Source organism: Python bivittatus, unplaced genomic scaffold (genome assembly GCF_059951505.1).
Source record: "Python bivittatus isolate LINGU-HERP-01145 unplaced genomic scaffold, Pbiv_v1 ctg000810_np1212, whole genome shotgun sequence".
Lineage (NCBI taxonomy): Eukaryota > Metazoa > Chordata > Lepidosauria > Squamata > Pythonidae > Python > Python bivittatus.
The window spans coordinates 1,185,358-1,212,048 of record NW_028277111.1 but is presented as its reverse complement, the minus strand read 5'-3'; the positions used below and the strand labels follow the sequence as shown (position 1 = coordinate 1,212,048).

Sequence of the window (26,691 nt, the reverse complement as noted above, 5' to 3'; positions counted from 1 at the left end):
TAGGCCAGATCAAGAAACAGGCTATCAGGAATGCTTACTATTTTATTCTACCCAACATCAGAACCTTGAAAACCTCTCTCTGTTCCATCTTATACCAAACAAAATCAAAGTGGGGTTCTTTTGAGTTTCTTTCTCACATTCCCCTCTTTCTTGGAGTTGCGCAATCTTTTCCACAAGTCCCTCCTTACCAGCTTTCTCCTTCCTTCCCCATCCCCAAAGTCAGCCCTAAATACACCGACATCCCTTCATTGGACGTAGTCTGATAGCAAACAGAACCTATGCTTGATCATCCTTTCAAACAGCACAACCAGTCAGTGGGCAGGCGAGGGAATCCAGCTCAAGTGTGAAATGGGAGGGGAGATGTCATCCATCTAAGTGGGTGAGCAGAAAGGTGACCTCCTCTTCTTGTAGCACCATATCCCACAAATAAAGAAGACGGGGTTTTGAAACATCACAGCTTCCAATTTTTTGTTTTTAGGTGCAGTGGAAGAGAGCCAATTTGGGGTTGTGGTTAAAGGCACCGAGCTAGAAACCAGGAGACCACGAGTTCTAGTCTTGCCTTAGCTGGTTGGGTGACTCTGGGCCAGTCCCTCTCTCTCAGCCCTAGGAAGAAGAAGGCAAGGGCAAAACACTTCCAAAAATGTTGCCAAGAAAAGTGCAGGGACTCAGCCAGGCAGCTGCCAGGAATCAAGACTGACTGAAAGACAGCAGAATGCAAAACGAAGCAAGACACTCCCATAGAAAGTCTGCCTGGGGCCACGGGAGTGGCTGTGAGCTCACTGGAAGCGAAAGCATCAGCAGAGCATCCTGTGGCCATATTATGCCCCACAAACTCTGAACATCAACTAAAGGACAGTGACCTTTGAGCCGCAGTATCATTTCTTGGAAAACGGTGCTGTTCTGACACAAATTGCCGTATCTCTGTTTTATCTCCTCCAGTCTCCCAGCCAGCGGCTCCTCTTCTTCTCTGAGGATTCCAATGAGAGAAATGAGAAAAGAACTAGCAGGACTGGCTCTGAAACAAGGACATTATCACAAAGTGCAAACTTCAATGTTTGAGTTCATAGAGTTCTTGGCGCTCTCTGAGCTTGGCTGTTTGTTTGGAGAAGTCTCGTTACCTGACTAGGTAACAGCGTCTGTGCAAGGGAGGGTGGGTTTGCTCCCTGTTTATATGCAGTAGGTTGCCCTGACAGTTTTGGTGGGGGTGTGGTTTCCTTCTCCCTTCCTCCCCCAAGCAGAAAACAATACCCTAATCAAGGAACTACCAAGGAGAAAACCGCACCCTCACCAACACTGGCAGGGCAAGTTACTATATATAAATAGGGAGCAAACCCCACACTCATTAGCACTGATGATCTGCAAGCAAACACCCAAGCTCAGGGAGCACCAAGGACTCTGCAGTTCCACCCTGAGCTACAGAGATTCTCTTCTATTAAGTTCCTAGAATCACAGAATGGTACAGCTGGAAGGGACCACAGGGATCATCTAGTCTAACCCTTTGCAATGTGCTGAAAAATCCAACCATCCTTGAGAGGTGGATGTCCAGACTGTCTAGAATGGAAAACCTACAACCTCCACAAGTAGACTCTTCCACTCTTCTACCGACCTTACTGTGAGAAAGTTTTTCCTTGTACTGAAACAAAGTCTAGGTAGCTGCAACGTAGACCCATTATTTCTGATCTTGGGTTTCTGGGACATGGAAAATAGCTCCTGACCATCTTCTCTGTAGGTTCTCTTCGGGTACCTGAGTTAGTTATCAACAGAGAGGTGATGATGGCCCTCAATCTGGACAGCCCCTGAAGAGGATTCACATTGTCCTCCAGGAACTTTTGGTTTCTTCTTACATTCTTCTAAGCTAAACAAGAGGAGATTCTAGGTAGACAAAACAAATGAACTAAAACAAAATGACTAGTTTTATCCCACAGACTTTACATTCGTACTGAACTAAACCATGGAACTCACTGCCCAAAATGTAGCTATTGACACCAACCTAGGTGGAGTCCTAGGAAGATCAGACCAATTCACCAAGAAGGAGGCTATTCGTGGCTACTAGTGGCAATGAGTTCTTCTCTCCAGCAAATAAATAAATGTGTTTTCTCTCTCCCCAGTTGTTGGAGAACATGAGACATTAGGAAATGCGAGAAGGCACTCTGAGCTCATATCATGGTTGTGAGCTTTCCCAGTAATGGTTGGTAAGATGCAGTACAAAACAAGGTGTTGGACTATAAATGGTTCCTTGGCTTCATCCAGCATGATTCTTCTCAATTTCTTAGGGCCCCTATATCGAAATGAATATTGCCCCAACTGAAGCTCACTTGGAAGACAAGAGAACCTTAGGTGATCTCCTGGACAAGACCATCTTGCTTGCCTCGTGGGGGGGAGCGGGAGAGAGTGGAAACTGAGAGGACCAGCAGCCAAGACCATTATCGAAACACGGGGCAGGCGTCCACCACCTCCAAGGCTAAGGAAGGAGTGCCAAGAAATTTGTAAGGGCAGGAGAAAAAGACACATTTAAACCATGGGGCTGTTAAAAGAGCTGGATTGTTGATTCTGCAGTGGCTGATCTTAATTATTAGTGCTTTTTGTACTTGCAATAAATACAACTTATCAAGCCTAATCTTTAACTCATCATTGCTGGATCCCAAGTATGGGTTTGAGTTCCTAGGGAGAAATTTATTTTTGAGCCTTGGGTGAAACCCTGGCAGAGATGCTGTGAACAAAGGCAATTAAAAAAACTCCAATTCTTACCTGCTCCCAATACTTCCAGACTCCTAGGAGAAAAGAGAGACATAGTTATACTAAGGAAAAATCTGCTTATGAAGTCCAGCCATGGAATTAATTCACTGCCACAGGATATTGCAGTAGTAGCAACTGCTCTTTTTTTTTTTTTAGATTACCTTTTCTTTTTTTTAAGTTACCTTTTTAATGTAACCAGTAGCAATAAAATTTAATGTAACCTGCAGCAACAGAATTCCTCTTGGCCATTTTTTCTGTAACTGGGGTGGCAGGTAGCATTCAGTATAACTACTGCCATACATAGTTTTGTGCTCATAGTACAAAAAATGAGAAAGCAAAGAGTTTGCTTCAATTCCCCTTGCCCCATCTGGAACAACACTGAACAAAATGCCTAGTTTTATCTGAATTCAAGGCAAAATTCCAGAAATCAGTGTGTTTACTTTTAAATCTGAATAGCCCTTATTCAACCTTACGTTCAGGTCAGACAGAGTTCTCTGCACAAGATGAACAGGCAGCTTCCATACCATAAAGACATACCATTATCTCCTCACTGCTGTTCTCTTCCTTGCCCTCTTCCTCATCTTCTTTCTCTTGTTTCAAATCAACCATTTCTGAATCAGGCCTCACCTTCCATTGAAGAAAACTGTATTAATAAAAACCACGACGACTTTCTCTGTTTCCAGTTTTCCTCCCCCCAACTGAAAAAATCATTGGGTTCTGCATAAATACATACCAAGCAACATTTCACATCCCAAAGAAATCAGTAAGTTTCAGTAAAGAAATAACTCAAACTAGGTAAAGAAATAAAACCGTGAACTGATTTTGACCATAGCATCTTGGTTTAAAGAAAAGCCCTTCAAGACTTCCTTATTCAGCCTCTACTCTACTAGTTTTTCTTGCAGACAGGAAAAACCCATTCTGCAGCAGTACAAGTCACTCTGGAGAGAGAGGCAATTGTTGCCTTGCATGCCTTCTCTTCTCTTCTCTTCTCTTCTCTTCTCTTCTCTTCTCTTCTCTTCTCTTCTCTTTTCTCTTTTCTCTTTTCTCTTCTCTCCCCTCCCCTCCCCTCTCTCCTCCCCTCCCCCCTCCCCTCTCTTCTCTTCCCAGCTGGTGCTTGTCAAGCTTGTCAAGGAGGCTACAAAGGTTCTAGCCAGCCTGGAGCCCACTGGTTCTTCAACCTTGATATGGTGCAGGGTTAGAACCAGAGAAACCCATGTTCCAATTCCTTCTGAGATGGTTCACCAAATCTAGCCACTCAGAGAAGGGAGGAAGGGAGGGAGGGAGAAGGGAAACGGGAAGGGGAGGGGAGGGGGAGGGGGGGAAGGAAAAGAAGGAAAGGACATCTAAGGATATCACCCTGATCTTTTATGAGGAAGGGAAGATGCAAATGTGATATTTTAAGAAAACTTTATGCTAGAGTCTCCCTTTAACCATGGAATCTCCCTGGGCGGACTCTGGGCCAGTCCCTTCCTCTCAGTCCCAGAGCCAGGGTGGAGTAATGGGGAAGGTGCTGGGCTAGGAGTGGAGAGACTCAGGTCCTAGTTCCCCCTCAAACACCGAAACTCACTGACTTTGAGCCAGCCCGTCTCACTTAGCCTGACCCACCTCATGTGGTTGCGGTTGTTGGAAAAAATAGAGGAGGGATCACTATACACTTGAGCTCCTGAAGGACAGGCAGGATGCAAGTAAATAAATGAGAGCCGCCCAGAGTCACCCGTTGGGGGAGATGGGGGGCATACAAGTTTAATAATAAACAAGTTTAATAATAAATCAATCAACCAATGGTCACCTCAAACCTCTGTTTTGCTTCAATGACTGCAGCTTGAAATTAACGTAAAATCTGGCCACAAACCTAGGAAGACATTATTCCAGAATACCTCCTCCTGGTTTCCATCTTCCTCCTCCTTAGTCCTTTCTGTCACCAAGGCCTTAGGGCTTTCACTCTGTTCCATTTGAATCCCCTGCAGCTCCTTACAAGAAAAAATATGTGCAAAATAGGGAAGAAGAGGACTGTTAATATCTGAAACATTATCCCCAGTCAGAGCACCACAGACTTCCCAAGGCTTGAAGATTTCAACAAGCAACAGACCTGAGATGGACTGTTCCCTTGCAGAATTCCAGAATATCAAAAAAATAAAATAAAATAACGTGGAGGAAGCTCAGGGCAGAGGCCCACCTGTGAGATTCTGGGCACACTGAGAGAGCAGACATAAACAGTCAAGAGAGAGGAGGGGAATCTACAGGAAGCTTCTCTCCCAAATGGTAGCCCAGGTGGGGAGAAACCTGGGAAGAAGCGTTGCAAATAGTTCTGAGAGACTCTGCCTTGGTGAACTCGCTAGAAATGACATTCCCCTTGTAGTTTCCAAGGTTCTACATTTCCCGCAGGTGAGCACCAAGGATCCTGTCCTGGAATCTGTGTGGTTCTTATTTCTTCAACCTTGTCTAATTCTATAGTGCTTGACATCTGGCTTGGAAACTTTAAAAGGAATTCCCTCCCTCCTCTGTAGTGAGTTCATTAAGCTGGCATCTCTTCGAACAATTCAAAATGCTTCTTCCCAGGTTTCTTGCTAGGTGCTGTTTATGACATACTGTAGTGTCAGCCCTATAAGGGAGACCAGACTAAGAAACCAATGCCATATAGGTAGGACTACCTTCATTTTAACAGCTATAGCAGTATTTTTCAAATTTGTTTTTTTCAAACATCAAACTCAGAGTTTGTCAAATGTGGTAACTTTAAGATGCATGGACTTCAACCCCCAGAGCTATGCTGGGGAATTCTGGGAGTTGAACTCCATGCATCTTTAAAGTTGCCACATTTGAAAAACAATTAGCTATGGTATCAGAATCTTCCGAGTCTGAATATGCTTCTCCCTCCCCCCTTTGTGTGGGGGGCTTGTCTGAGACATTTTCTCTAGTTATTTTCTTGGCCTGGGCTCAATTCCCTCTTATCTAACCACTGCCTTGATAGTGGCTCTTTCTCCTGTCCTTTAAGGCCATTCCCTCTTCCCTCTACACATAAGCTATCAAATGACTCATCTTCTCTCCCTTGAGCGTTTCTACATTTCTTCCAGTCCTTTCTCAGCCACTCGACAATCTCCACACCTGGTCCAGCCATCCATGTCACCACCAGCCAATTGGACGGATTCAGGAAATTCACAAGCAGGGACAGGAAGGTGGCAAATCTCACAACTGTTACTCCCCAATGGCTGGTATTTAAGGCATTCTGCTTTCTGACTTCTGAAGAAGTATCAGACATTGTGACTAGTAGCCACTGAAAACCATGACTTCATTCCAGCCCCCTTTAAAATCACCTGGTGTTCATGTCCACATCTGGTAGAAGTGAACTCAATTAATTTATGGCATTTTCATTCAATTGACCAGACCAAAAAGATTCTCAGAGGAGTTACATTCAGTCAGTAAAAAGACAGAGCGTTTTGCCAGAACAGCAGAGAGAAAATCAGTATAAAGGATTCTAAAACTAAATCCTGTTTAAACAATTTCACGTTCCAAAGACCTTTCATTTATTGAAAGTAGGTACTGGCAAATATGAAACAAGATTCAGACAGAGGGTCCAGGATGAATTTGAGCATCTGGGCGAAATAAACGAGATGAAGATTAATTTAACTCTGAGGCTGACTTCTAGTTCAAAAGACCTTCTCCTTTTCCTTTCATCATACTATTTTAAGTGAATTTATAACCAATTTCTTTGACAAGGTCATCCTTCAAGATTTTCAAGTGCTTGGCTTGGAAAGGTGGATTTTATTTTCCACTTCCCCAGGTGGTGTTATTATTGTATTTTACATTGTTAATAGTTTGAACAAGATGCTTCACAATTCTCTTTGGTTCCTCTTTTGATTAAATTTTAGAGTTACTATTTGATCCCACTGACGTTTGGTAGGAACTTTGTTCAGGGAATAGCTTTAAGACACGCTTAACGCTGTAAGATCCAGCAGGAAAACATTGTTTATCACCTATAGTTCTGATTCTGTCGTTGACCAAAAGCTTACACTGTAGGTTAAGTGAAACTTAAAAAAACACCCGGTAACTCTTTTTCTGCAAGGGGGGGCTTCAACCCCATACACCTGTATGTTCTGTATCATGCTTTGCCAGCTTCATACATGGAGCTGTTCCATCACTCTGGCATGTGCTTAGGAATTTAAAGAATTGCAGCTGGAGACCCCTAAGATGACTCTTTCTGGAACTTTTGTGGTAATCTTCCTAACATGGATCACACGACATGTGGAAGGGGGTGCAGAGGGGAAGTGGGAACATGATTCCTACTAATAAATTATCTTTGGACCCGGAGTCCTCATTTCTGTTATCTTCTGTTATCTTTTCCTTGCTGTCTCTCACCTTCTGACAATCAGGTTCCTCATCCTCTCTTTCTTTTTTAAGGTTTACGAGACCATCCTAAAGAAAGGAAAAAATACATCGCAGGAAGATTGCAAGAAATATTGCAGTTTTTGTAAACTTTACGTTGTAGTTTTTTTGCATTTAGCTCCAATCTTTCTTTTCTCTTCCAGCGCTGCTATGGATTATTCTACAATTCAAATTTCTCATGTTGAGTAAAGGATGCAGCTTGAGTTTTGTTTTCCCAGCACAGCCATTTTGAATTTGGCTGTTCTAATCAGCATGCCATTCAAGGTATAACTGATACAACGTACAAATAAATAAAATATATACTTCTATCTGGATGAATGAAACCAAGTAGCAAATACAACTGGTGTGGACATCGTGGTTTGTTTGGAACTGGCTTCATACAACTTGCAAATCCAGCCACTGGGCCTCACAAACCATGGCTTATGGCTTTGTGCCCATCCACGCCATTGTGATTCATTCACTAAAACTCACTTAAGCCAATCTCCATCAATCCCAATTTTCAGAACTTCAAGATCTCTGGCATAAAGTAGCCAGTTTCCACGTTAAGGCAGTGTCTTGCTGGGATCAAACTAAGACTGCCCACCCTGTATTGCTGGCTGGGGAATTCTGGGAGTTGAAGTCCACACCTCCTAAAATTACCAAGGTTGAGGAACACTAGTCTAGAAGGTGCCCCAAAACGTTACTTTCCTTGCATGAAAGCATCAAGACACTGTTTTCTTCTAACGTTTACCACTTTTTCGTAAAGCCAGCAGGGTTGCTGTGCCTTAAGCAATCTAAAATCCATGTGATCTTTCACAGCATGTAAAAAAGAGTAAAATCTACTACATTTCCACATGCCAAGCTGTATAGAGCAGTGTTTCTCAACCTTGGCAAGTTTAAGAGGTGTGGACTTCAACTCCCAGAATTCCCCAGCCAGCATGGCTGGCCGGGGAATTCTGGGAGTTGAAGTCCACCCGTCTTAAACTTGCCAAGGTCGAGAAACACAGGTCTAGAGAAGCTGCCCATGCTGGATCCAAAGCAGTTTTGCCCACTACAGATCAGATCAATGCACACCTCTAAATTTTCAATTCCTTGTCTGCCCCCGTACAAATCACACTGGCCATCTCTATGGTGATACTAGGGCTTTTAATGGCTCCGGGATCTTGCCTGCAAAATCTCAGACTGCTATTAGATGTCAGCAAAGAGACAGAGAAAATGTTCTTTGCCGCCACCTCGTGGTCCCTTGTCTCTCTGCAGCCCAGATCTGGTGGCCTAGTTTAGATGGAAAATTTGGTATCTGAACCCGCCAACCATCTGCAAGCAAAGCCTGTGATCTTTGCCACAGATCTACTTTCCCATCACAAGTTAATAGTTAATTTGTACAGATTTCAAAAAGAGATTTTTTTCTTTTTCTTTTTGCCGAAGGGATCAGGGGTCTTCCCTTCACGAATCGGGACCCATCGCTTCTTCCCAAATCCTTACCTGCATTTTGTCCTCTGCAGTCTTGTGGATTCCAACATTCATGGTAAATCTGTATGGATGTTCCGCAAAAAACGAGGTGACTGGGAAAGAAAGAAAGGCAAGGAGAAAAACAGAGTCAGGAGAGATTTTAAAAGGGATGGATATAGAAAGGGAAAGGAAAAAAGAAGAGAGCGATAAAAGCAATAGAGGAAGTGACTGACAGAATATTTGCAAGGTTATAATAGAAGGCTTTTTTAAAAAAAAGAAAAAGAAAAAATGATGCTCCTCTGGGCTTCTCCACGCAAGCCGACCCCTCCTCAGCAAAGGGCGATATCTGGAACTTTGGGTCGCAATTCTGGGAGGAAAAAAGAGCGCCTCTGAACACACGCAGAGTGCAATTTTAGGAGAGGACTGGACAGGCACAACCCAGTTCGTCACCCGTTGATCAGAAGGGAACAGGAGGAAAAAGAAACGAACATGAAAGGATTAAGCCACAAGATTTTTTTTTAAGTTGGCGGGGGGGGGGGAAACGGCTTGCAAAGATGTGCAGAAAGTATTTCCCCTCTTCCTGTATACGAACACGTACGACGAAATGCACGTCTTCCCCCAAGCCGATAATGGAGACCGAAACGGAAAAAAGGCCGTCCCAGAAGCAGAGGGCGATGCAACAGCGAGGACGAGATTCCTTCGGAGCATGTGCAAAGCGCACTTCCTTCCCCGAATATCACGCGCAGCGCCCCTTCCCTTCCTAACAAGGGCCGAAAAGACCACGGAAGCGTCTCGGGAGGGCGGCCGCGACTCGGAAAAGGCCTCTGAGCATGTGCAAAGTACCTCTGCACCCTTCAACTCCGGGTGTGGTTTCCAGGCAGGAAGCCCTCTCTTTCAAGAAAGACGAGCGACAGAAACGGAAACGCCGAGCGAGGGGCGGGGGGCGAATAAAAAGCAAGCAGAAATCGAATCTCTCAAGGCAGCTGCTCAGCCCAGCCCTCTCAATTCCTTGGGTCTTTAGGAGGAATGTCTACATTGCAAACTTAGACCGGTGAGGCGCTCATTGGCTTCCCCTCCCGGGGAACCCTGGGAGTTGCAGTTCGCCTGGCCGGGAGGGCCCCTCCGGCGGGCGGCCCGCCGCGCCGCTCGCAGACTGCATTTCCCAGGGCCCCTCGCGCGGAAAGGGGCTCGCGGCTTGACAATGGCTCGCCGCGAGCGCCCGCGCGGACCCAGATTCACCGCAAGGCACGGCCGAGCCATCGGCCTCGGGCTTCCCCGCGGGCCGGTCCGCCTGCGCGCCCGCAGCGGAGCGGAGCCCCGAGGCCGGTCGACCCCGAGCTAGGACCGCGGCGCGCACGCGGTCTGCAAGGTCGCTTTCTCCAGGTAAGGGGAGCCGGGACCTTGCAGACCGCGGGGCGTGCCTTCACCATGCACGGGCCGCGCCCGGATGCAGCAGTCGCCGCCGTCGGAGGAAGCGAGGCCGAGCGGGGGTGGCCAGAGGCGGCCTCGGCGCGGCCAGGGCCCTCTGGCGGCCAGAAGCGGCGGGCCGGGAGCGAGGCGCGTCGGGACCCGCAGGGGGGTGGGGAACGGCGAACAAAGCAGATCGCCTCCCCTGCCTTGCGGGGGTGGGCCCCGTGCCTGCTAGGCCGGGGGGACAGGCGGAGGTTCCACAGGGGTGGTCGCCCCAATGCGGGCGGGGAGGGGAGTCGACGCGGCCCCTTGGGTTCCCCGGTGCAACAGGGAGCTTTCAGCATCAGTGCACTTGTGTTGCATTATAGCGTATAATATATGGTAAGCTTCCCGATTCATTCTAGGATATAGTCAATAATTATACACATAATACTGTAAATATGTTCGTTTCTCAACCTTGGCAACTCTGAGATGTGTGGACTTCAACTCCCAGAATTCCCCAGCCAGCCGTGCTGGCTGGGGAATTCTGGGAGTTGAAGTCCACCCGTCTTAAAGTTGCCACGGTTGAGAAACACCGGTCTAGAAGATGCCCCAAAATATTACTTTCCTTGCATGAAAGCATCAAGACACTGTTTTCTTCTAACGTTTACCACTTTTTCGTAAAGCCAGCAGGGTTGCTGTGCCTTAAGCAACCGAAAATCCACGTGATCTTTCACAGCATGTAAAAAAGAGTAAAATCTACTACATTTCCACGTGCCAAGCTGCTCTTTTGAAAGCTGGCTTGGCTTGGTCCACACAACTCTCTAACCCTGAGGGGTTGGGTAGCGTGTGGCACAATGCCAGCTGGCTTCTTCAGAGACGGTGTGAAGCAGGCCATCAGGTGAAGCCACAGCAGTGTTTATTTTTCAAGCACCACATGATACATGTACATACGTATAGTTTGTCCATTTAGGACTAGCATGTTGTTTGAACCCAGTCAGTGTTCCAAACTAGGTAGCAGTGCTAAGGTAAGTCCTAATTGTGTAGAAAAGCAGTGTGATGTAGAGGATACAGTGCTGGATTTGGAACAAAAGAATACGGGAGACAATGGTATAAATGCAAACTTGGCCAAGATGTTTCAGCTTCTCAGGCTTCTCTACAGGATTTTCTGGTGGTCTTCCATCCCAGTACTAACAACGTCCAGTACAGAAGTGAGTTGCCACTGCCTTCCTTTTTGACTTCCCAGCCTAGGCTATAGCCCTAGGATTTCCTAGTGGCCTCCTACCCAAGTGACCTAACTAGGGTTGATGGTATGCGGCTTTTCAAAACCAGCCAAGGCCAGCTATGAAAACTGTAGTAAGTGCAACCAGTTTTAGTGGAATTTACTCCTGGTAAGCAGTATAAGATTGCAGCCTGACCATAATAATAATTCATTAAATTTATATATTGCCTGATTCCCAGCAACTCTGGGCGGTTTAGCCCCACACTGTCACACCTTCCAACAGGTGCGAAAAGAAGTTGGGATCACAGGACTCGTGGCATGGGGGATGAAGACTTACAAGCAGATATGAACATAGTTGACCGCTGGATGTTGGCTAAATACCTATCTGTGGTTATGCTACTGAAATGGAATAATGCTTTTCTTGTAGCCCTAGGTGACCAGATAGACAGACGGACGTTTTGGAAGAATATCTATAAGGTGCTCTCCAAATTCAAATGTCTCCATTGGCTCAGAAAGCTTCTCCTGAAGAATTATATGGACCCCAGAGTATGTTAGGAAATAAAGATGAAGCAGAGAACTGGCATCGCAGCTTCCTGTTTAAAGGATCCAAACTTTTTAAAAAATGCTGCTAGAAAGACTGGGTGGAATGTGGGTTTGTTGCAAGGAATGAAAGCTTGTTGGAAGAGGCCAAAATGACTGCGTATAAGAGCATTTCTGCCCATCTTCTATAGAAGTGAGATGTGGACGTATGTCAGAGAACCTTAAAACTAAGTTGGATACTGAAGGGGGAAAGGGCTCCCGAAGGTACGTGAGTGGTAAAAGAAAAAGAGATGGGGCAAAGAATGAATGGGTGCTGAAGGAATGGAATACAGAAGCGAGTGACCTGCATGATAGACGGATGTTGAGGTCCTATAGAGGGAATGAATGAGGACTGTACTGGAGAAGAAAGGAGAGTGAATGGGTCAAGAGGAAGGCAAAGGCAGAGAAAGTCATGGTTGGATGAGATCTTGAAAAAGAGTGGAGACGTTTAATGAACAAAAGGCAACCTAGGAAGTGAAGGGTGGATGTGTTGGAAGCAGGGGACGTTTGAAAGGACCGAAAGACAGGAAGCCATGAAAGCTAGTGAAGAGCACTGGTGTCAACTAGATCTCCTTTCTTCCCTCCCGCCTTTGATTTCTTCACCTATTGCTACCTACTCTTTGTCTTTACTCTGCATAACAGCGTACATCCACAGAGGGAAGTTCCCCCTATCCAAAATTCAGGAAGGTCTAGGTGTCGGAGGGGGAGGAGGTACCAAGGAAAGGATCTCTATGAGCACTGCCTTGGAGATCCTGAGCTACCTCTTCTCTGGGGCAATCCCGATACAAAGCAGAGGGATAAAGAAGTTCCTGTGCACTTCCTTTGCCTATCCATCCCACCAACAACTTACGACTTACAGTCCAACGTAACAGCCTCCATTCCCATGCTAGTCATGAAGAAGGGAGCACTGTAGCCAGCACAAAAGTATGGTCTTTATCCTTTTATCAGGCTGTCTGGTTGGGGTAGAGTTTCTTCCTTGATGGATCCTTGATTATGGAACCGTTCCTTCCCAGATTGTTTCTTTGCTGCTGTTTCCTGCTTATAGGCGCGTTGGTTGCTGAGGCAGATAAACAACAGTGCCTTAATCAAGGAACCATCGGGGCGGAAGCCCCACACCCACCAAGACTCTCAGGGCAAGCTACTACATAGAAACAGCCGGCGAACTGCACCCCCCCCCCACTGACAACGTTACCTAGTTGGGTAAAGAAATGTCTGCAGGAGAACCACCAAGGTCAAAACACACCAGGATCCCAAGGGTTCAACCTGAGCTACAGATATTCTCTTCTATTGGAATTTGGAGAATGGCCATTCATTGTTAAAATCTTTTCCCCATCACAGAGGGAAGGATTTTTTCTGGGGGACGGTGGGGGGGAACGTAGGAACGATTCTCTTCCTGCTTCACAAAACATTACTGAAGTTTCTTCCTGGGTGAATTCTGTGATGCCGCAGCAGTGTCTCTTTCTGACCAAAATGTTCCCCACACATTAAACACGCATAAGGCTTCTCTCCCGTGTGGGTTCTTCGGTGCCTCAGCAAAGTCTCTCTTTGATTGAAACTCTTCTTGCATGTGGGACACGAATACGGTTTCTCCCCAGTGTGGACCCTTTCGTGTCGAATCAGCTTGGCTTTCTCGCTGAAGCTTTTTCCACACTGGGAACACGTGTACGGCCTTTCCCCGGTGTGGGTCTTCTGGTGCACAATCAGGTTCCCTTTTCTTCGGAATTTCTTCTGGCATAAAGAACATTCGTAAGCCTTGTCTCCACTTTGCATCCTTTGATGCTGGTTGGGCTGAATCCACTCACGAAAACATCTTCCGCACTCGGCACGCGCGCACGGCCTCTCACCTGTGTCGATTGCTTGATGTGCGAGGTGGCTTCCTTGTCTCTGGAAATTCTTCTCACAGCCAGGACCGCTGAAAGATGTCTCCCCCTTCGCATGGATGCTCTGGTGCTCCATGGGTTTGATGTCAATGTGGATCATCTGATGTTTTACCATCTGGGCCTGGTAATAGAACTGCTTCCCGCATTCAGGACATGAATGCTTTCTCTCACTTCTGTGGGTTAGATGCTGGTTAAAGGTCTGTCCCTCTTCCCAAAGCCACCTCCTTGGTGGCTTTCTCCCCTGTGTATTTTCTAAATCAGCGTCTCCTTTCTGGAGAAGGGACTTCACAGATACTTCCCCACAGGACCTTTCTAGGAGTGTTTTGTGGGCTCCCACCAGTTCAGGGCTGGCTGGCTGAAGCATTTCTTCCTTGATCTCAGTTGCACTGACGTGATCTGAGGGAATAGGGAAGCAATCCAGATCAAGTAGAAAAGGAAGGGAGAGAAAATATATGAAAATTACAGAAAAGGTAGAGAGTAAGGAAAATGACCTTGATGGGGATAGCGAGATCCGTTACCAGAGCAGTGAGGGGGAAATATATCTTAAGTCCAAAACAAGCAGAAAATATGCGGAAGAAGCTCAGACAGACACCTCCCTAATTCACACGAGTATAAGAAGGGGAGGAGGTACAGCACAGTTAGACTTAAAAGGTTCTGTTATTATAGCTACTCTCAGTAAAACTACAGGTAGTCCTCGCTTAACAACCATTCATTTAGTGACTGAAGTTATGACAGCACTTAAAAGTGACTTACGACCAGTGCCCAAAGTTATGACCATTGCAGTGCCCCCACGGTCCTACGATCGCGATCTGAGTGCTTGACAACCAGCTCGCACTTATGATGGTTGCAGTGACCCGGGGTCACACGATCCCCATTTGCAACCTTTCCAGCCAGCTTCCAGCAAGTAAAATCACTGGGGAACCATGTGATTCACTTAATGACCGCACAACAACCCCTCCTCCTCCTCCCACATGAACATGGGTTCAGGGTCTGATTGGGACACGGCAGGATTATCATTTCCAGCATTTCCCCCTTTTATTCAAGTTGACAAAGTCAGAGATAAGACTATGGATATAAACTAAGCCTTATTAGAATAGACAAGTGCTTTCACTTTTTAATTCCTGTAGCACTGCTAACCACTTGGCTCATTTTAAGGTTACTGGCCACCCTCATTCTGGACAGAAACCAACAGTCCAAAATTCCACCATCTTCAACAACTCCTATAACTGTCTAGTCCAGTGTTTCTCAACCTTGGGAACTTTAAGATGTGTAGACTTCAACCCCCAGAATTCTCCAGCCACCTTGCTGGCTGGGGAATTCTGGGAGTTGAAGTCCACACCTCTTAAAGTTGCTGAGGTTGAGAAACACTGGTCTAGTCCATTGCAGCAATTGTAGAATCTGTCTGCCAGTCAGGTCCTCCACTGCTCCACAGAAACATCTCTGATCTTAACATACCATCACAATTTGAGCTTTCAATGAATACAGAACATCTATCCAAATTCAGACCTTCTGACCAAGTCTTACAATGCCATTTGGCAGGAGTTTCTATTCTTCATCTGGAATCTCTCACAGCCTATTTGGGGATATCAAGAATTCAGTCTGCAACGGTCTATGTGTAAAATAGGGGTTTGTAACATTCAGCTCCTAGTCTGTGTACATATTTGGCCGTAAACAGTTTCAGTCCATGCCTCTATTCTAGGCAAGGTAAAACAGATTTCAGGTGTTGGGGATGAATTTTTTTTTTTTACTAAAACTCTGAGAAGAATAATTTGGGCCTGGTACCAAATAAAATATGGAATCTGTTACCTCTTGCAATATGGCTATAAATACAGATCAACCATTGAGGGATCTGCTATCAGAGATGCACAAAAATTCCCTCAGTGGCAACCAATTAGTTATCCCATTTTACAGGTCGCAAACACCAAGGCTGAGAGACAACTGATTCACACAAACTCTGTCATTGCCGAGATTCTTTTAAAATCAATTTTACTTCTTGAATTGTCTGAGAAGTTGTGTGGGCAGACTGAAAATTGCCCAGGGATCTACTTCTAGATCCTGATCCACCTTCAGCCCATCTTTTTCCTATGCCATGAAAGCTAATGTTATAATAAAATGGTTGGCCTTCCCCCACTTGTCCTTCCAAATACACTGGATCTGGAAGTCCCAGAATTCCCCAGCACGTTGGCTGAGAATTCTGGGAGCTGCAGGCCCTGGAGATGCCAGACTGCAGAAAGCTACCTCATTGGGTGATTCTTTATTCCTTCTACCTTAAAAAAAAATATCACCCCTTGCTGCTACCTTCAGAAGTTGCTAAGCGGTTTACTTTGCCCCAGCTCCATCACACTAGAAAAGGACACAACTTGCAGTTTAAATAATTTTTTTCTTTTTTTCTTCCAGAAAAAGGGTTCTTTACTTACCCAGAGACGTTCCCTTCCCACGGCCATCTTGCAGGATCTCCTTGTAAAGAGCTCTCAGGGCTGGATCCGGCGAGGCCAATTCTCCCTCAGGGAAATGCACAGCCAGCTCGAAGTCCACCGATCCCTGAACCCAGAAGAAGCTCAAATTGTGATTTGGCCATAAAACACCGAAACCCACACGGGGTGCAAGCTGACCTCAAGAAACTCAGCTTGTTGATCTTCCCCTTCGCTTTTGCTGCTTCGGCTGGCAATCCACGGGCCAGGAAGCTTCCCAGCCGAAAAACGGCACAAAAGACCAGAGCGCAAAGTATGTTCTTCCTGAAGAATCCTAGAGTTCAAAAGGACCCCAAAGACCATCTAGTCCAACCCCTGCTCAATGCAGCATCTTCTAAGCATTTTGGACCAACAGGTATCCAACCTCGGTTGAAAACACTCTGGAAATTAATTGGGCCTTTTTTCATCCTTCCTTGTAAATCAGACTTCCTCAACCTTGGCAACTTGAAGACGTGTGGACTTCAACTCCCAGAATCCCCCAGCCAGCCTCGCTGGCTAGGGGATTCTGGGAATTGAAGTCCACACGTCTTCAAGTTGCCAAGGTTGAGGAACCCTGTTGTAAATGTTTCACCCAAAGAGATGAGTGTCACAAAGGCTCCCAGAACATGAATCGAGAGACGGCGCACAAACGCAGCTCTTGTGCACTGTTATTACCAAAACAAACACAGTACAGGGAAACAAGCATTTGATTGCCTTCTTGAGCTACCTTCCTTGACAGACACCCTGCAGGATGTGGTCAAAAAAGTCAAGATGGTGGACACAATGCTGTGCATGCGACACCTAAAAAGCAGGCAGAGCTTCAATTGCTGTGTCGTGGGCACCTTCTTGACTTTTTTGACCACACCTTGCAATTATCCCTGACAGCCACCCTCTTCTGGCCTCTCTCCTTCCCGTACCTGATAACAGCAACTGTAAAGAAATAAAACACTACATGACTTGGAAGCAATTAGCCTGGCATTTTTAAAGGGAACTCTTTTTTTACTAGCAACATAAAGCTTCTTGCATCTATCTTCTTACGTTTGTAGTTCAGTGTGTTTGTTTGTATATTGGGTTCTGAGGCTGCCAGACCCCAAAAAGACTCTTACAATAATTAAAAACACACAATTTAAAGAAACATGACCAGCTGGACAAAACCACATCATTCAGAAAAAAGAAAAAATACAATAAATATGAGCACTGTTACTCCTATAAGTAATAACTCCTCATCAACTCCTCCTCTTCCTCCTGTTCCTGTTCCTTCCAACTTAAAGTAAGGGATAATTTTCCTGGAAACTGTAGTTTTGGCCCCACGGTAGTCCCCTTTCTTCTATAGGCCTTTTGGTGTTTGGAAGTTGAAAAGAAAGCTTAGTTTCTAAGTTTTCTAAGTAAAAGATGGATTTTTCTGTTTAAAATTGTGTTCCTGTGCTAGCAGTAGAAATGTAATTATGTAAAAATTAAGGACGCTGTGAGGACGCAGGGCACCCTGTGGCATTGGGATTTAGTGTGGTGTGCCCTGGAGGAAGGGGGCATTGTTAAGGTGTCAAAATATCAAGCAAAGGGTAGTGTAAAAGGGGATATCTTATAATGCTTCTAATAAGGAAGGAATGTAGATTAGGGTGACAGCAAAACTAAGGTGCCAAGCTGAAGGTCAGGGTTAGGATCATTACTTTATTGCTATATCAGCGTAGGGACTTTTTCCTGCCTATGCCAATGTAATTCATTATTCATGATTGGTAAGTATCCTTATAATCCTTTGCCATTCTCTATTTGGGGCTCTTGGTCTGGGCACCCAGTGATCACTGGAGAAACTCTTAGATCTCCATTACTTGGGTTCGTCTTTCAGTGGATCGCTTTGTTTCCATGACAGTCTTCTCCTGACCCTCCTGCTCCACTTTTGAGAATCTTGCCCTGGACTCTCCTCATGCCAGCAAGAAACCTTCAACAGCCAACACTGTCTAGATCCATCTTGGTTTGTTTTTCTCCCTCCTAAAAGCATTTGTAGCCAGATCATTCAATATTAAAATATCTGAGAGCCAGGGTCAGTTAACTTATTTTTGCAATACAAGATTGCCTCTCTTACAAAAAGCTGTTCACAAAGCCTCCCCTCCCCAACCTGGATATTTACATACCTCAGTTGGTCCTGCTTCAACAAATTCTTGTTCCTCGGGTGGAGGCAAGGATATGGGATGGCTATAAGGCCTGTTTTCATCATCTGCAGAAGACAAGATTGATTTCTTATGTTTATCTTTTGCATTTCCGTGAAATATACCCAAGAGGGCTGACTGAAATAAAATATAATAAAAGATACACTATTCATATGACCTAATAAGAACTCACAATAAAACTATAACATTAGATTAAAAATAAAGAAAATACATAGTAATTAAAACTACCAAAGTGAAGCTAAAGTGTTATCTTCCTCCTCTTAATCATGGAGTCCCTTGAACCAGGGCTTTGAGAACCAAGGAGAAAACCACACACACACCCAACACTGGCCGGGCCAGCTACTGTAAACAGGGAGCAAACCCCACCCTCCTTCGCACAGATGAAGTTACCTAGTTGGGTAGTGAAACGTCTGCAAGCAAACCACCAAGCTCAGAGAGCACCAAGGACTCCACTGATTGATTATGTGCCATCAAATTGTCTCCTAGTGACCACATAGGTAGATAGATTTTCTGCAAGGGCCTTTCTTGGTCATTCATGATAATGAACCATCTCTAATTCCAGTTTTTGTCCCCCCAGTTGGCAGGATCCTTATTTGCTATACACTGATGATGCAGCCGTTCTTTTCATTATAATTGTAGGCCCAAGAAGAGCCCTAGAGCCTTTGCCTCTTACTATTCTGAAGATACCAGACATCAGACACCAAAGTCTGAGCACTGAACAGAGTAAAGTTAACGGATTAATGGAGATAAGCTAAAAGAGGTTCAGATAGACAAATATTTGGGTTCTGTTTCCCAGGCTTCCGCATTCACTCAATTTGGAAAATTATGCAGGTAGCCTTCAGGTTACGACCACTTGTTTAGCAACTGTTCAAAGTTACAACGGTGCTGAACGAGGTGGACTTACGACTGGTCCTTGAAGGTGTAGCTGTCGCAGCATCCCTGTGGTCACAATTGCATTCCGGTCCCATTGCCATCATAACCTGAGGATTATCTGTATATGTTATGCACTTACGCAATTCTTAGGGTCCCCCCCCCAAGAGGGGTTTACACATTGTTTTTCCAGTTAGAGTCTTCCAGGACAAAACTGTTGTATGGTACCCAGACTTGCATCTACAAGGACTTCCCCTCTTGGAGACAACTCAATCCAAAGTGTTTGAGGACTATCTTTGCAGTCCCTTGTTGTGTTCCCAACACTGCTCTTTGCTTGAAGAAGGCTCTTTTTCAGCAGAAGACTGAAGAAGAGAAGGATGATCCCCTTCCATTGACATCCTACCTTGAGGATCTATCCCTGCTTGATTCTAGTCGACAGAGACCCAGTCTGGTGTTGTGGTGGAAGTGCTGGATTGGAAACTGGAAGATTATGGGTTCTAATCCAGCCTTAAGCATGAAAGCTGGCCAGAAGATTTTGGACTGGTCATTCTCTCACAGCCCAACCCACCTTACAGGGTTGTTGCTGTAACTCTTAGGTATGAGATCACTACAGTAATAGGGGAAAATAGGAGGTGGGAGTGCTATGTGCCCTGTCTTGAGTTGCACAAATAAAGGTGGGATAGTAAGTTAAATAAATAATACAATTTTCACACAAGTTGGAAAAAAAAGAAAATGACCCTACTATGGCTTATTTACATTAGCTTTCCAATAATTTCCCCAAAGCTTAAGTAGTTGTGAGATGGAAATAATCAATACACATTTAGAGAGAGAGAGAGAAAGAGACAAAGGGAAGGCCTTCTTTTGCACTGAGAAGGGAAAGCTAAGCAAAGTTTTGTCTCAGCTACCTATCTTTATAACCTTGATATTCAAAATATTGGAGTTTTCATTTTAGCTCATTTCTACAGTCTGCTTTCACTGTCCACTTTGTAATGATATTTGCTGTTTTTCTATAATCCCAATTTTAAGTAAGTTCTGGGTGTATCAGATAAGTCAGTGTTTTTCAGACTTGCTCACTTTAAGAGGTGTGGACTTCAACTCCCAGAATTCCATGCTGGCTGTGGAATTCTGGGAGTTGAAGTCCACAGCTCTTAAAGTTGCCAAGTTTGAAAAACACTGAGATAAATGTTAAAGCTTAATTCTCCTTGCAGATTCTAACGCTGGTGTTATCGTCAAAGTTGCCAGATACTGTTTTAGACTCTACACTAAGACAAATTCTGAAATCTGGCTTATTGTGTTTATCTAGGACAGCACATTGTTCTCTGCTATGAACTGACTGTGGGTTGGGTGACGTGTTCCTTGTTTTCTGCTCATGAACCATAATAAAGTCTCAATCAGTACTACACTGCAATTTAGTCCTTACACACGATCCAACTCATGGGCTGCCGTGTTAACTCTCTACACGTGAAGAGGGCTTTAAACAAAATACCCAAACGGTTCCATCTACTGTAGTGATCTCATACCTAAGAGTTTGAAAGGGTACAACGCAGTAGGACTTGGCACATGGAATGTCTCCTCGCATCAGACATCAAGCCAACGGTGCTAAATCACAAACCTGGATGTGTTGATCCCGGATCCGTAAAAATATGTTCTTCAGCCTCCACAAACAGCAGTTCCTTTACGGGATTGCGTGGATTCCCAATCCTGTCTTTGGAGGATACCGGCACCTGAAACAGCAGAGAAACCAATGAGATTTGAGGACAGTATTATAAAAACTATACTTTCATCCGCATTTTGTTCTGCACTGGCTCAGAATGATTTGTTTCATTGCCTTAGAAATCTCACAAGAGGTATTTGCCCAGAACGCTCTCATCCCCATTTTTTTCTCCCAACAATCCTGCGGGGTACGTTTCACCGAGGAAGAAGGATCAGGACAATGTAACCTGGCATTTTTCATGCCCACGTGGAGATCTGAACTCAGATCTTACTCATCTGTATTTAACAGAGTGGTTAAATAAGTGGTAGCTGTTCTCTTCTTGCAGCTAATTAAGACACAAATCCTGCCTGGCAAATCATTTTTCTGCCATGCCTCCCCTCCAGGACACTGGGGTCACCTCATCTCCAGCCTGTCAGTAAGAGAGGCTTAAATCTTGCTTAGCCAGACTGGTGTTAAAGTTGCACTTTCTTCAATTCCAGCATCATCCAAGGATAGCTACAAGGTATTGTATGACTGGTAGTCCTTGCTTAGCGACTGCCTCATTTAGCGACTGTTTGAAATGATGATTGTATTAAAACACAGCTTTGTGACCAATCCTCACATTTATAACCGTCGCAGCATCCCATGGTCACATGCTCGCCATTCAGGCGCTTTGCAACTGGCTTGCAACAAGCAGAATTCATGGAGAACACTGAAGTAAAATTGTAAGTCGCGGTCCATGATGTTTCACTTAACAACTGAATGGGAAGTGAGGTCATAAGTCCATCGTGGTCATGTGATTTTCTGCTTAGCGACTGCGGCGCTTAGCAACAGAGTTGCCAGTCCCAATTGTGATCGCTAAGCAAGGACTACCGTCATGAATGTATAAACTGCTTCAGTCAAGCTGACTCTTAAGCAGAGTGTTATTGCAACAGCCTCAGCTAATGCAACAACAATGCAATCTAATAATATACAATAAAAGAAATACAATTTGTAGAATATTCCTGGCACTTCAACTGAGAAGAGAAGAAAGGCCTGAAGTACAACAAATGGTAATTTTCAAAGTTTGTCTTGGCTATCCAGTGTTCAGCTGATTCGTGGTCTAATATAAAAGCCATCTTTCCCCAGTCTGGCACCCTGCAGATCTTTTGGCCTACTGCTATCCAAATTTTCAGCCAACAGTGGAGGAACTCTGGGAATGGTGGGCAAGTGCATAGAATGGGATGATGAGAGATTGTGGGGAGACTGGGAAAGGAATGGAAGAGAGAAAGCAGGTGGATCCATTGAGAGCCTCTCTCTTAAATGGCAACCTAGCCTAGGTTCTGAGAAACTTGGGGCAAAGCATTTCAGATTGTTTAGGGACTCTGCCTTAATTAACTCACTACAAACGAGGCTGGGAAATTCCTTTTGTAGGTTCCAAGACTCTGTATTTACTCCAGATGAACATGAAAGAAATCAGTGTTGTTCTTGCTTCCTTGGTCACATCCAGTTGTATGGGTCTTGACCGAGATGAAGATAGGAAATAAGGGTCTGCAGAACGTTTGGAGTTTCAGATGGGTTGTTCTGACTTTACCTGAAGTGTTCTAGTGCTCTTCTGCCCATTGCAAAACTGGGCAGACACTTCTAGACACTTCAGCGATATCAGAAGAGCCCGTTCAACTTCAAAACTTTGGTGCATCTCTTGTAAGTAGACCCATTTAAGTCCTTAAAACCTCTAACAATATGTTTCAGGCACACAGAGCCAGTACAGCATATTACTAGTAGTAGTCAGTTGAACCCAAGGAGATCCCGGTTCAAGTTCTATAGACTGGATGACTTTAGGCCACTTTCCCATGATCTAATCTACCGTACAGGGCTCTTGTGAAAATAAAATAAGGGGAAATCTCAGGTATGATACCTTGAGTTTGTCATAGCCCACCTAGCTGGGTAAGATCAAGGAAGCAAGAATCACAGAGACTTCAGTAAAGTCTCTTTAATCCTAGAATTAGGGGTAAATACAGAATCTTGGAAACTACAAAAGGAATTTCCAACTGTCATTAATGGAAGGTTCAAAGGCAGAGTTTCTTAGAATGATGCGAAATGCTTCTTCCCAGGTTTCTCATCACCGGGCCCAAATTGCTGCTTATGAGAAGCTTCCAGGAGGCTCTCCTTTTCTCTGTTGTTTATGTGTAACATTCCTTCCATGACCCTCCCAGCCTCTCCATCATCTCCCATGGAGCTCTTTAAAGGAGGAATATAACAGAAACGTAATACATAAGAGTTTTACAAAGGGCCAATGAACTCATCTTTTTTCAATATATCCAAACCTCACCTGCCATTTCCACGTCTCTGCCTCCTGTTGGCTCATCAGGAAATCCTCTGCCAGGGCTGCCGTCTGGACACAATTCTCCGGGCCACATTCCCGGACCCAGCTCTGAATCTTGGGGGGCAGGATGGCCAGGAACTGCTCCAGGATCAGGAACTCCAGGATCTGCTCCTTGGTGTGCCTCTCCGGCTTCAGCCACTGGTGGCAGAGCTCACGGAGGCGGCTGTAAACCCTCCGGGGGTCTTCAATCTCCTGGTAGCGGAACTGACGGAAGTGCTGGCGCTCGGCCTCCATTTTGAGGGCTGCCCCCCGCAAGATGGCAGCTTTGACCTTCCCATAATCCCCTTGGTCCCTGGTTTCTAGGCCATTAAAGGCCTCTTTTGCTTCTCCGCTCAGAGCTGGCAGGAGACGGGCCGCCCACTCTCCTCTGGGCCACCGGCAAGCTTCAGCTACTTGCTCGAAGGAGATCAGAAAGGTTTTGGGATCATCCCAAGGGCCGGAATCCCCCTGCACCCCACCTGAACGGGGGAGATCCCTCGCCTTTAGGAATTCCTGCCACTGGCCTTCCCACGCCTTGGCCCGCCCTCCTTCGGGGTCTTGTTCAATCCGTTTTGATGCTGGGCAGCCTGGAAGCTCTCCAGGAACAAACGTCTCACCAGGGACCTCCTTCAAAGTAAGGTCCGCCAATGGGCCTAGTTGTTTCCTCTCCATGCTCAGCGTATGACCTCTGTTTTTGTGCAGCTTCCCTTCCTTCCTAAAAATCTTTGCTCTAGATTCAGACCTGTCAGTAGCCAAGCAGAAAAGTCCACTTGCTTGCCAAGTCAGCTGATGTGACTGATTTTTGAGGAAGGCTGCTGAACTTTCATTGGCGGTGCATCTCATTCGGTACAAAGGACAAACTACAGCACATTCCAGAGACCTCCCAACAGATTTTCATGCTTAGCCATAGAGGTATCCTGTAGAAAAGAGAGAAGAATTACTTTTTCCTCCTTTGCTAGACTCCAGGTCCCATTATTCCATGCTAGAACAACCAATGGTCATGTTCTTTTTTCCTAGTACAGGTAGTCCTTGCTTAATAACAATTGGGACCAGCAACTCTGTCACTAAGTGACACAGTTGTTAAGCGAGACATCACATGACCACGGCTTGGGATTTTACTGCCAGTTTCTCCATTGACTTTGCTTGTCGGAAGTGAGTTGAGAAGCACACAAATGGCAATCATGTGACCGTGGAACGCTGCGACAGTCGTAAGTGTGAGGACCAGTCATAAAGTTACTTTTTCAGCGACACTGTAACTTCGAAATCATTGCTAAACAGGGCAGTTGTTAAGCTACCTGTACAGCTTCTTTTTCTCAGCCCTGAAAGTTATAGAGAGTTACTAACTGATCAGAAGTCCCCACCCTGACCTGCTTTTCTGCTTTTGAAAGCTGCTGAAGCTTCAGATGCTAGCAGTGGCTTCACGTGCTAATTCCTACTGTTAAAAGGCACATCAGCAAAGGTCTGCAAGAGAATGGATAGTCTTCCCTTGAAAAAAACCTGTCAATACTTTATTGCTTAGGAAAACTCTAGTCAGCCCTAGTTATTTTGTCAGTTAGTATTGTACTATTCATAGTTGTTGTGTTAGAGAAAAATCTGTAAGAGAGAACTTCTAAATGTATTGATGTCACATTTTTTACTTACATTTCCCTCTCCCTTCTCACTTGCCTTCAGGGACAAGATGAGCTTCGTTTTCTCTACTCAGTCAGTACTACACAGAGTATTTCAGTCTCCAAATACTTTATTATGGGTTTGCAAAGCCAGATCAAGCGCATGTGTTTTGCAGCACTCCGTGGGCAAGACCCCAATACACAGGAAACAGGTTGCATTTATAATTAAGCAATAAGGAACCGTCAACGGGTAAAAAATGGGATGGGTTACAAAGAAACCCAAAGACAAAAATAATAAGTGCTGTATGTCAGGCTGCACCTGTGCTGTGCGACAGGAACACTTTTCACCAACTCTAACAATGTAGCCCACTTCCCCTCACATCTTGCTCTATCTAATACAAAATAGAAAGTACTTCTTCCTGAAGCCTGCTTGCTAAGTATTTCCTGCTACAGTTTAAACTTTTACTAAACTCAGGAACTCCATGCTAAAACATTTCTTAGTACAGTATTCATATTGCTGAAATTCTTCCTCAGTGGCAATAACAATGGAACCATAGCAAAAACAGTTTTAGGTTCATCATCGTTTTTTTGTTATGGTAGAGCTTAAGTTACATTACAGTGAGGTGTTTTAATTTGTCTTTTTAACTGTTGTTAGGTACCCAGAGTCATGAATTGGAGAGCGATTGCTATATACATTGAAATAAATAAATAATTAAATGTCCATCACACATTGGAGTAAATAAATGTCCATCACACCTATAAATAATAAATAAATGTCAACTGTGTATTTAAATAAATGTCCATGGCACATTGGAATAAATAAATACATGCCTGTTGCACACTGAAATACATAAATAAATGCCCAGCGTGCATTGAAATAAATAAATAAATGTCTGCAGCATGTTGGAATGTAAGGTTCTTGGCTACCCAGAAAACTTGAAATCAATCAACAATACTAAGTAAGAGACTTCAAGCAGGGACTTCTCTAAGCAGCCTTTTATTTGGCCAAGCAAAAGTCTGGGTGCCCACACCATGCACTAAGAGAGAGCAGGTGACACACACTTGGAGACAAAAACACAGCCTTTTATAGTATTTTTTAAAAGGGCAGAACTTATTACCATTATAATGAAGATGAGTTTTACAGCCAGTCAAAGAAACTTAAGCAGAATACATTATTCCCTGCCCTTGCTTGCTTACATTAATTTGAAGGAGTTCCCCCTAACTCTTATACCTTATCAGTCCCGGCAGACCCTTGTTCTCGGTCCTCCTTCCCCTTATCAGGCCGCAGACTTAGTTTCAGGAGGAGTTTCCTCATTATCAGGGCTAGTTCGTTAGTTGCTTCCTCTTGCAATTTTGCTAAGTGCTGTTAGTATTGAAGCTTGGCTATAAAGAACTCTGCACGTGCTCTAAAGCTATGAAGTTAACAATGCCAATTTAGATATTGATTCATTGCCAGTTTGGATATTGATCCCTTCAGAATAAAATAAATGCCTGCTGCACATAAATAAATAAATGCCCACTGCACATTGGAATGAATGAATGGATGGATGGATGGATAAATAAATAAATAGTTCACTGCATTATTAAAAAAAAATCAGAAATCAAAAGCACCAAGCATAAAAGCAGCCCCTGTGTGCTGGTCACAGCAATAGCCCAGATTACCTGAAAAATAGGCATCGCTTCGCAGAGGGTACATCTATTAATGCCTCCTTGACCTTGTGACGGAGAAGAAAACCTCCTTGGCTAGAGGAAGTCTACCCGACCCGCAGCAGGGGAAGAGGATCTCGCTCCCCTGCCCTAAAAAAGCAGCAGCGGGCTCAGCCACCGCTTTTTGCAGGACGCCGCCCAGCCATGGCCAAACCTCCTCCTCCCTAGCGGCCTTCCCTCCAGCCCCAAAGCACCCAGTTCGAGGCTGGCCCACAAAAGCCGCTCCAGAACGGGAGGAGCA

At 44.9% G+C, this 26,691-nt stretch overlaps 2 protein-coding genes across 5 annotated transcripts in view; both read right to left on the bottom strand.

Moving 5' to 3' along the window:
• The window catches only part of LOC148213908 (uncharacterized), a 21,741-nt gene extending 5,592 nt beyond the window's left edge, over nt 1-16,149 (bottom strand). Inside the window, exons 1-7 of one of the 4 annotated variants that reach the window (XM_007441459.4) lie at nt 16,032-16,149; nt 8,578-8,657; nt 7,090-7,146; nt 4,614-4,706; nt 3,274-3,363; nt 2,749-2,771; nt 861-967 (exon numbers count right to left, since the gene is read on the bottom strand). In XM_007441459.4, coding sequence (XP_007441521.2) covers nt 861-967; nt 2,749-2,771; nt 3,274-3,363; nt 4,614-4,706; nt 7,090-7,146; nt 8,578-8,619 — 412 coding nt within the window. In that variant the 5' untranslated portion in view covers nt 8,620-8,657; nt 16,032-16,149. Of the gene's footprint in view, nt 1-860; nt 968-2,748; nt 2,772-3,273; nt 3,364-4,588; nt 4,710-7,089; nt 7,147-8,577; nt 8,658-9,142; nt 9,365-9,387; nt 9,653-16,031 lie in introns of those variants that run through there. The other 3 variants (XM_088129584.1, XM_088129585.1, XM_088129586.1) reach the window with 3 other exon arrangements.
• Nucleotides 10,836-26,691, bottom strand: LOC103053257 (uncharacterized). The gene is made up of 6 exons (XM_088129525.1): nt 26,406-26,691; nt 23,104-24,053; nt 20,712-20,823; nt 18,194-18,276; nt 16,032-16,155; nt 10,836-14,010 (listed from the first exon to the last, which is right to left on the bottom strand). Exons 2-6 carry the CDS (start codon nt 23,977-23,979, stop codon nt 13,133-13,135), a joined length of 2,073 nt encoding a protein of 690 aa, XP_087985651.1. The 5' UTR covers nt 23,980-24,053; nt 26,406-26,691; the 3' UTR covers nt 10,836-13,132.

What these genes read in the sequence shown, in the direction of transcription:
- LOC103053257 (XM_088129525.1), bottom strand. Translation starts at nt 23,979, where the DNA reads ATGAGATGCACCGCCAATGAAAGTTCAGCAGCCTTCCTCAAAAATCAG. An exon ending in CAGAGACGTGGAAATGGCAG is followed by an intron (nt 20,824 to 23,103) that starts GTGAGGTTTGGA and finishes CTGCTGTTTCAG; the next exon opens with GTGCCGGTATCCTCCAAAGA. An exon ending in TCCGGGATCAACACATCCAG is followed by an intron (nt 18,277 to 20,711) that starts GTTTGTGATTTA and finishes TGTCTTCTGCAG; the next exon opens with ATGATGAAAACAGGCCTTAT.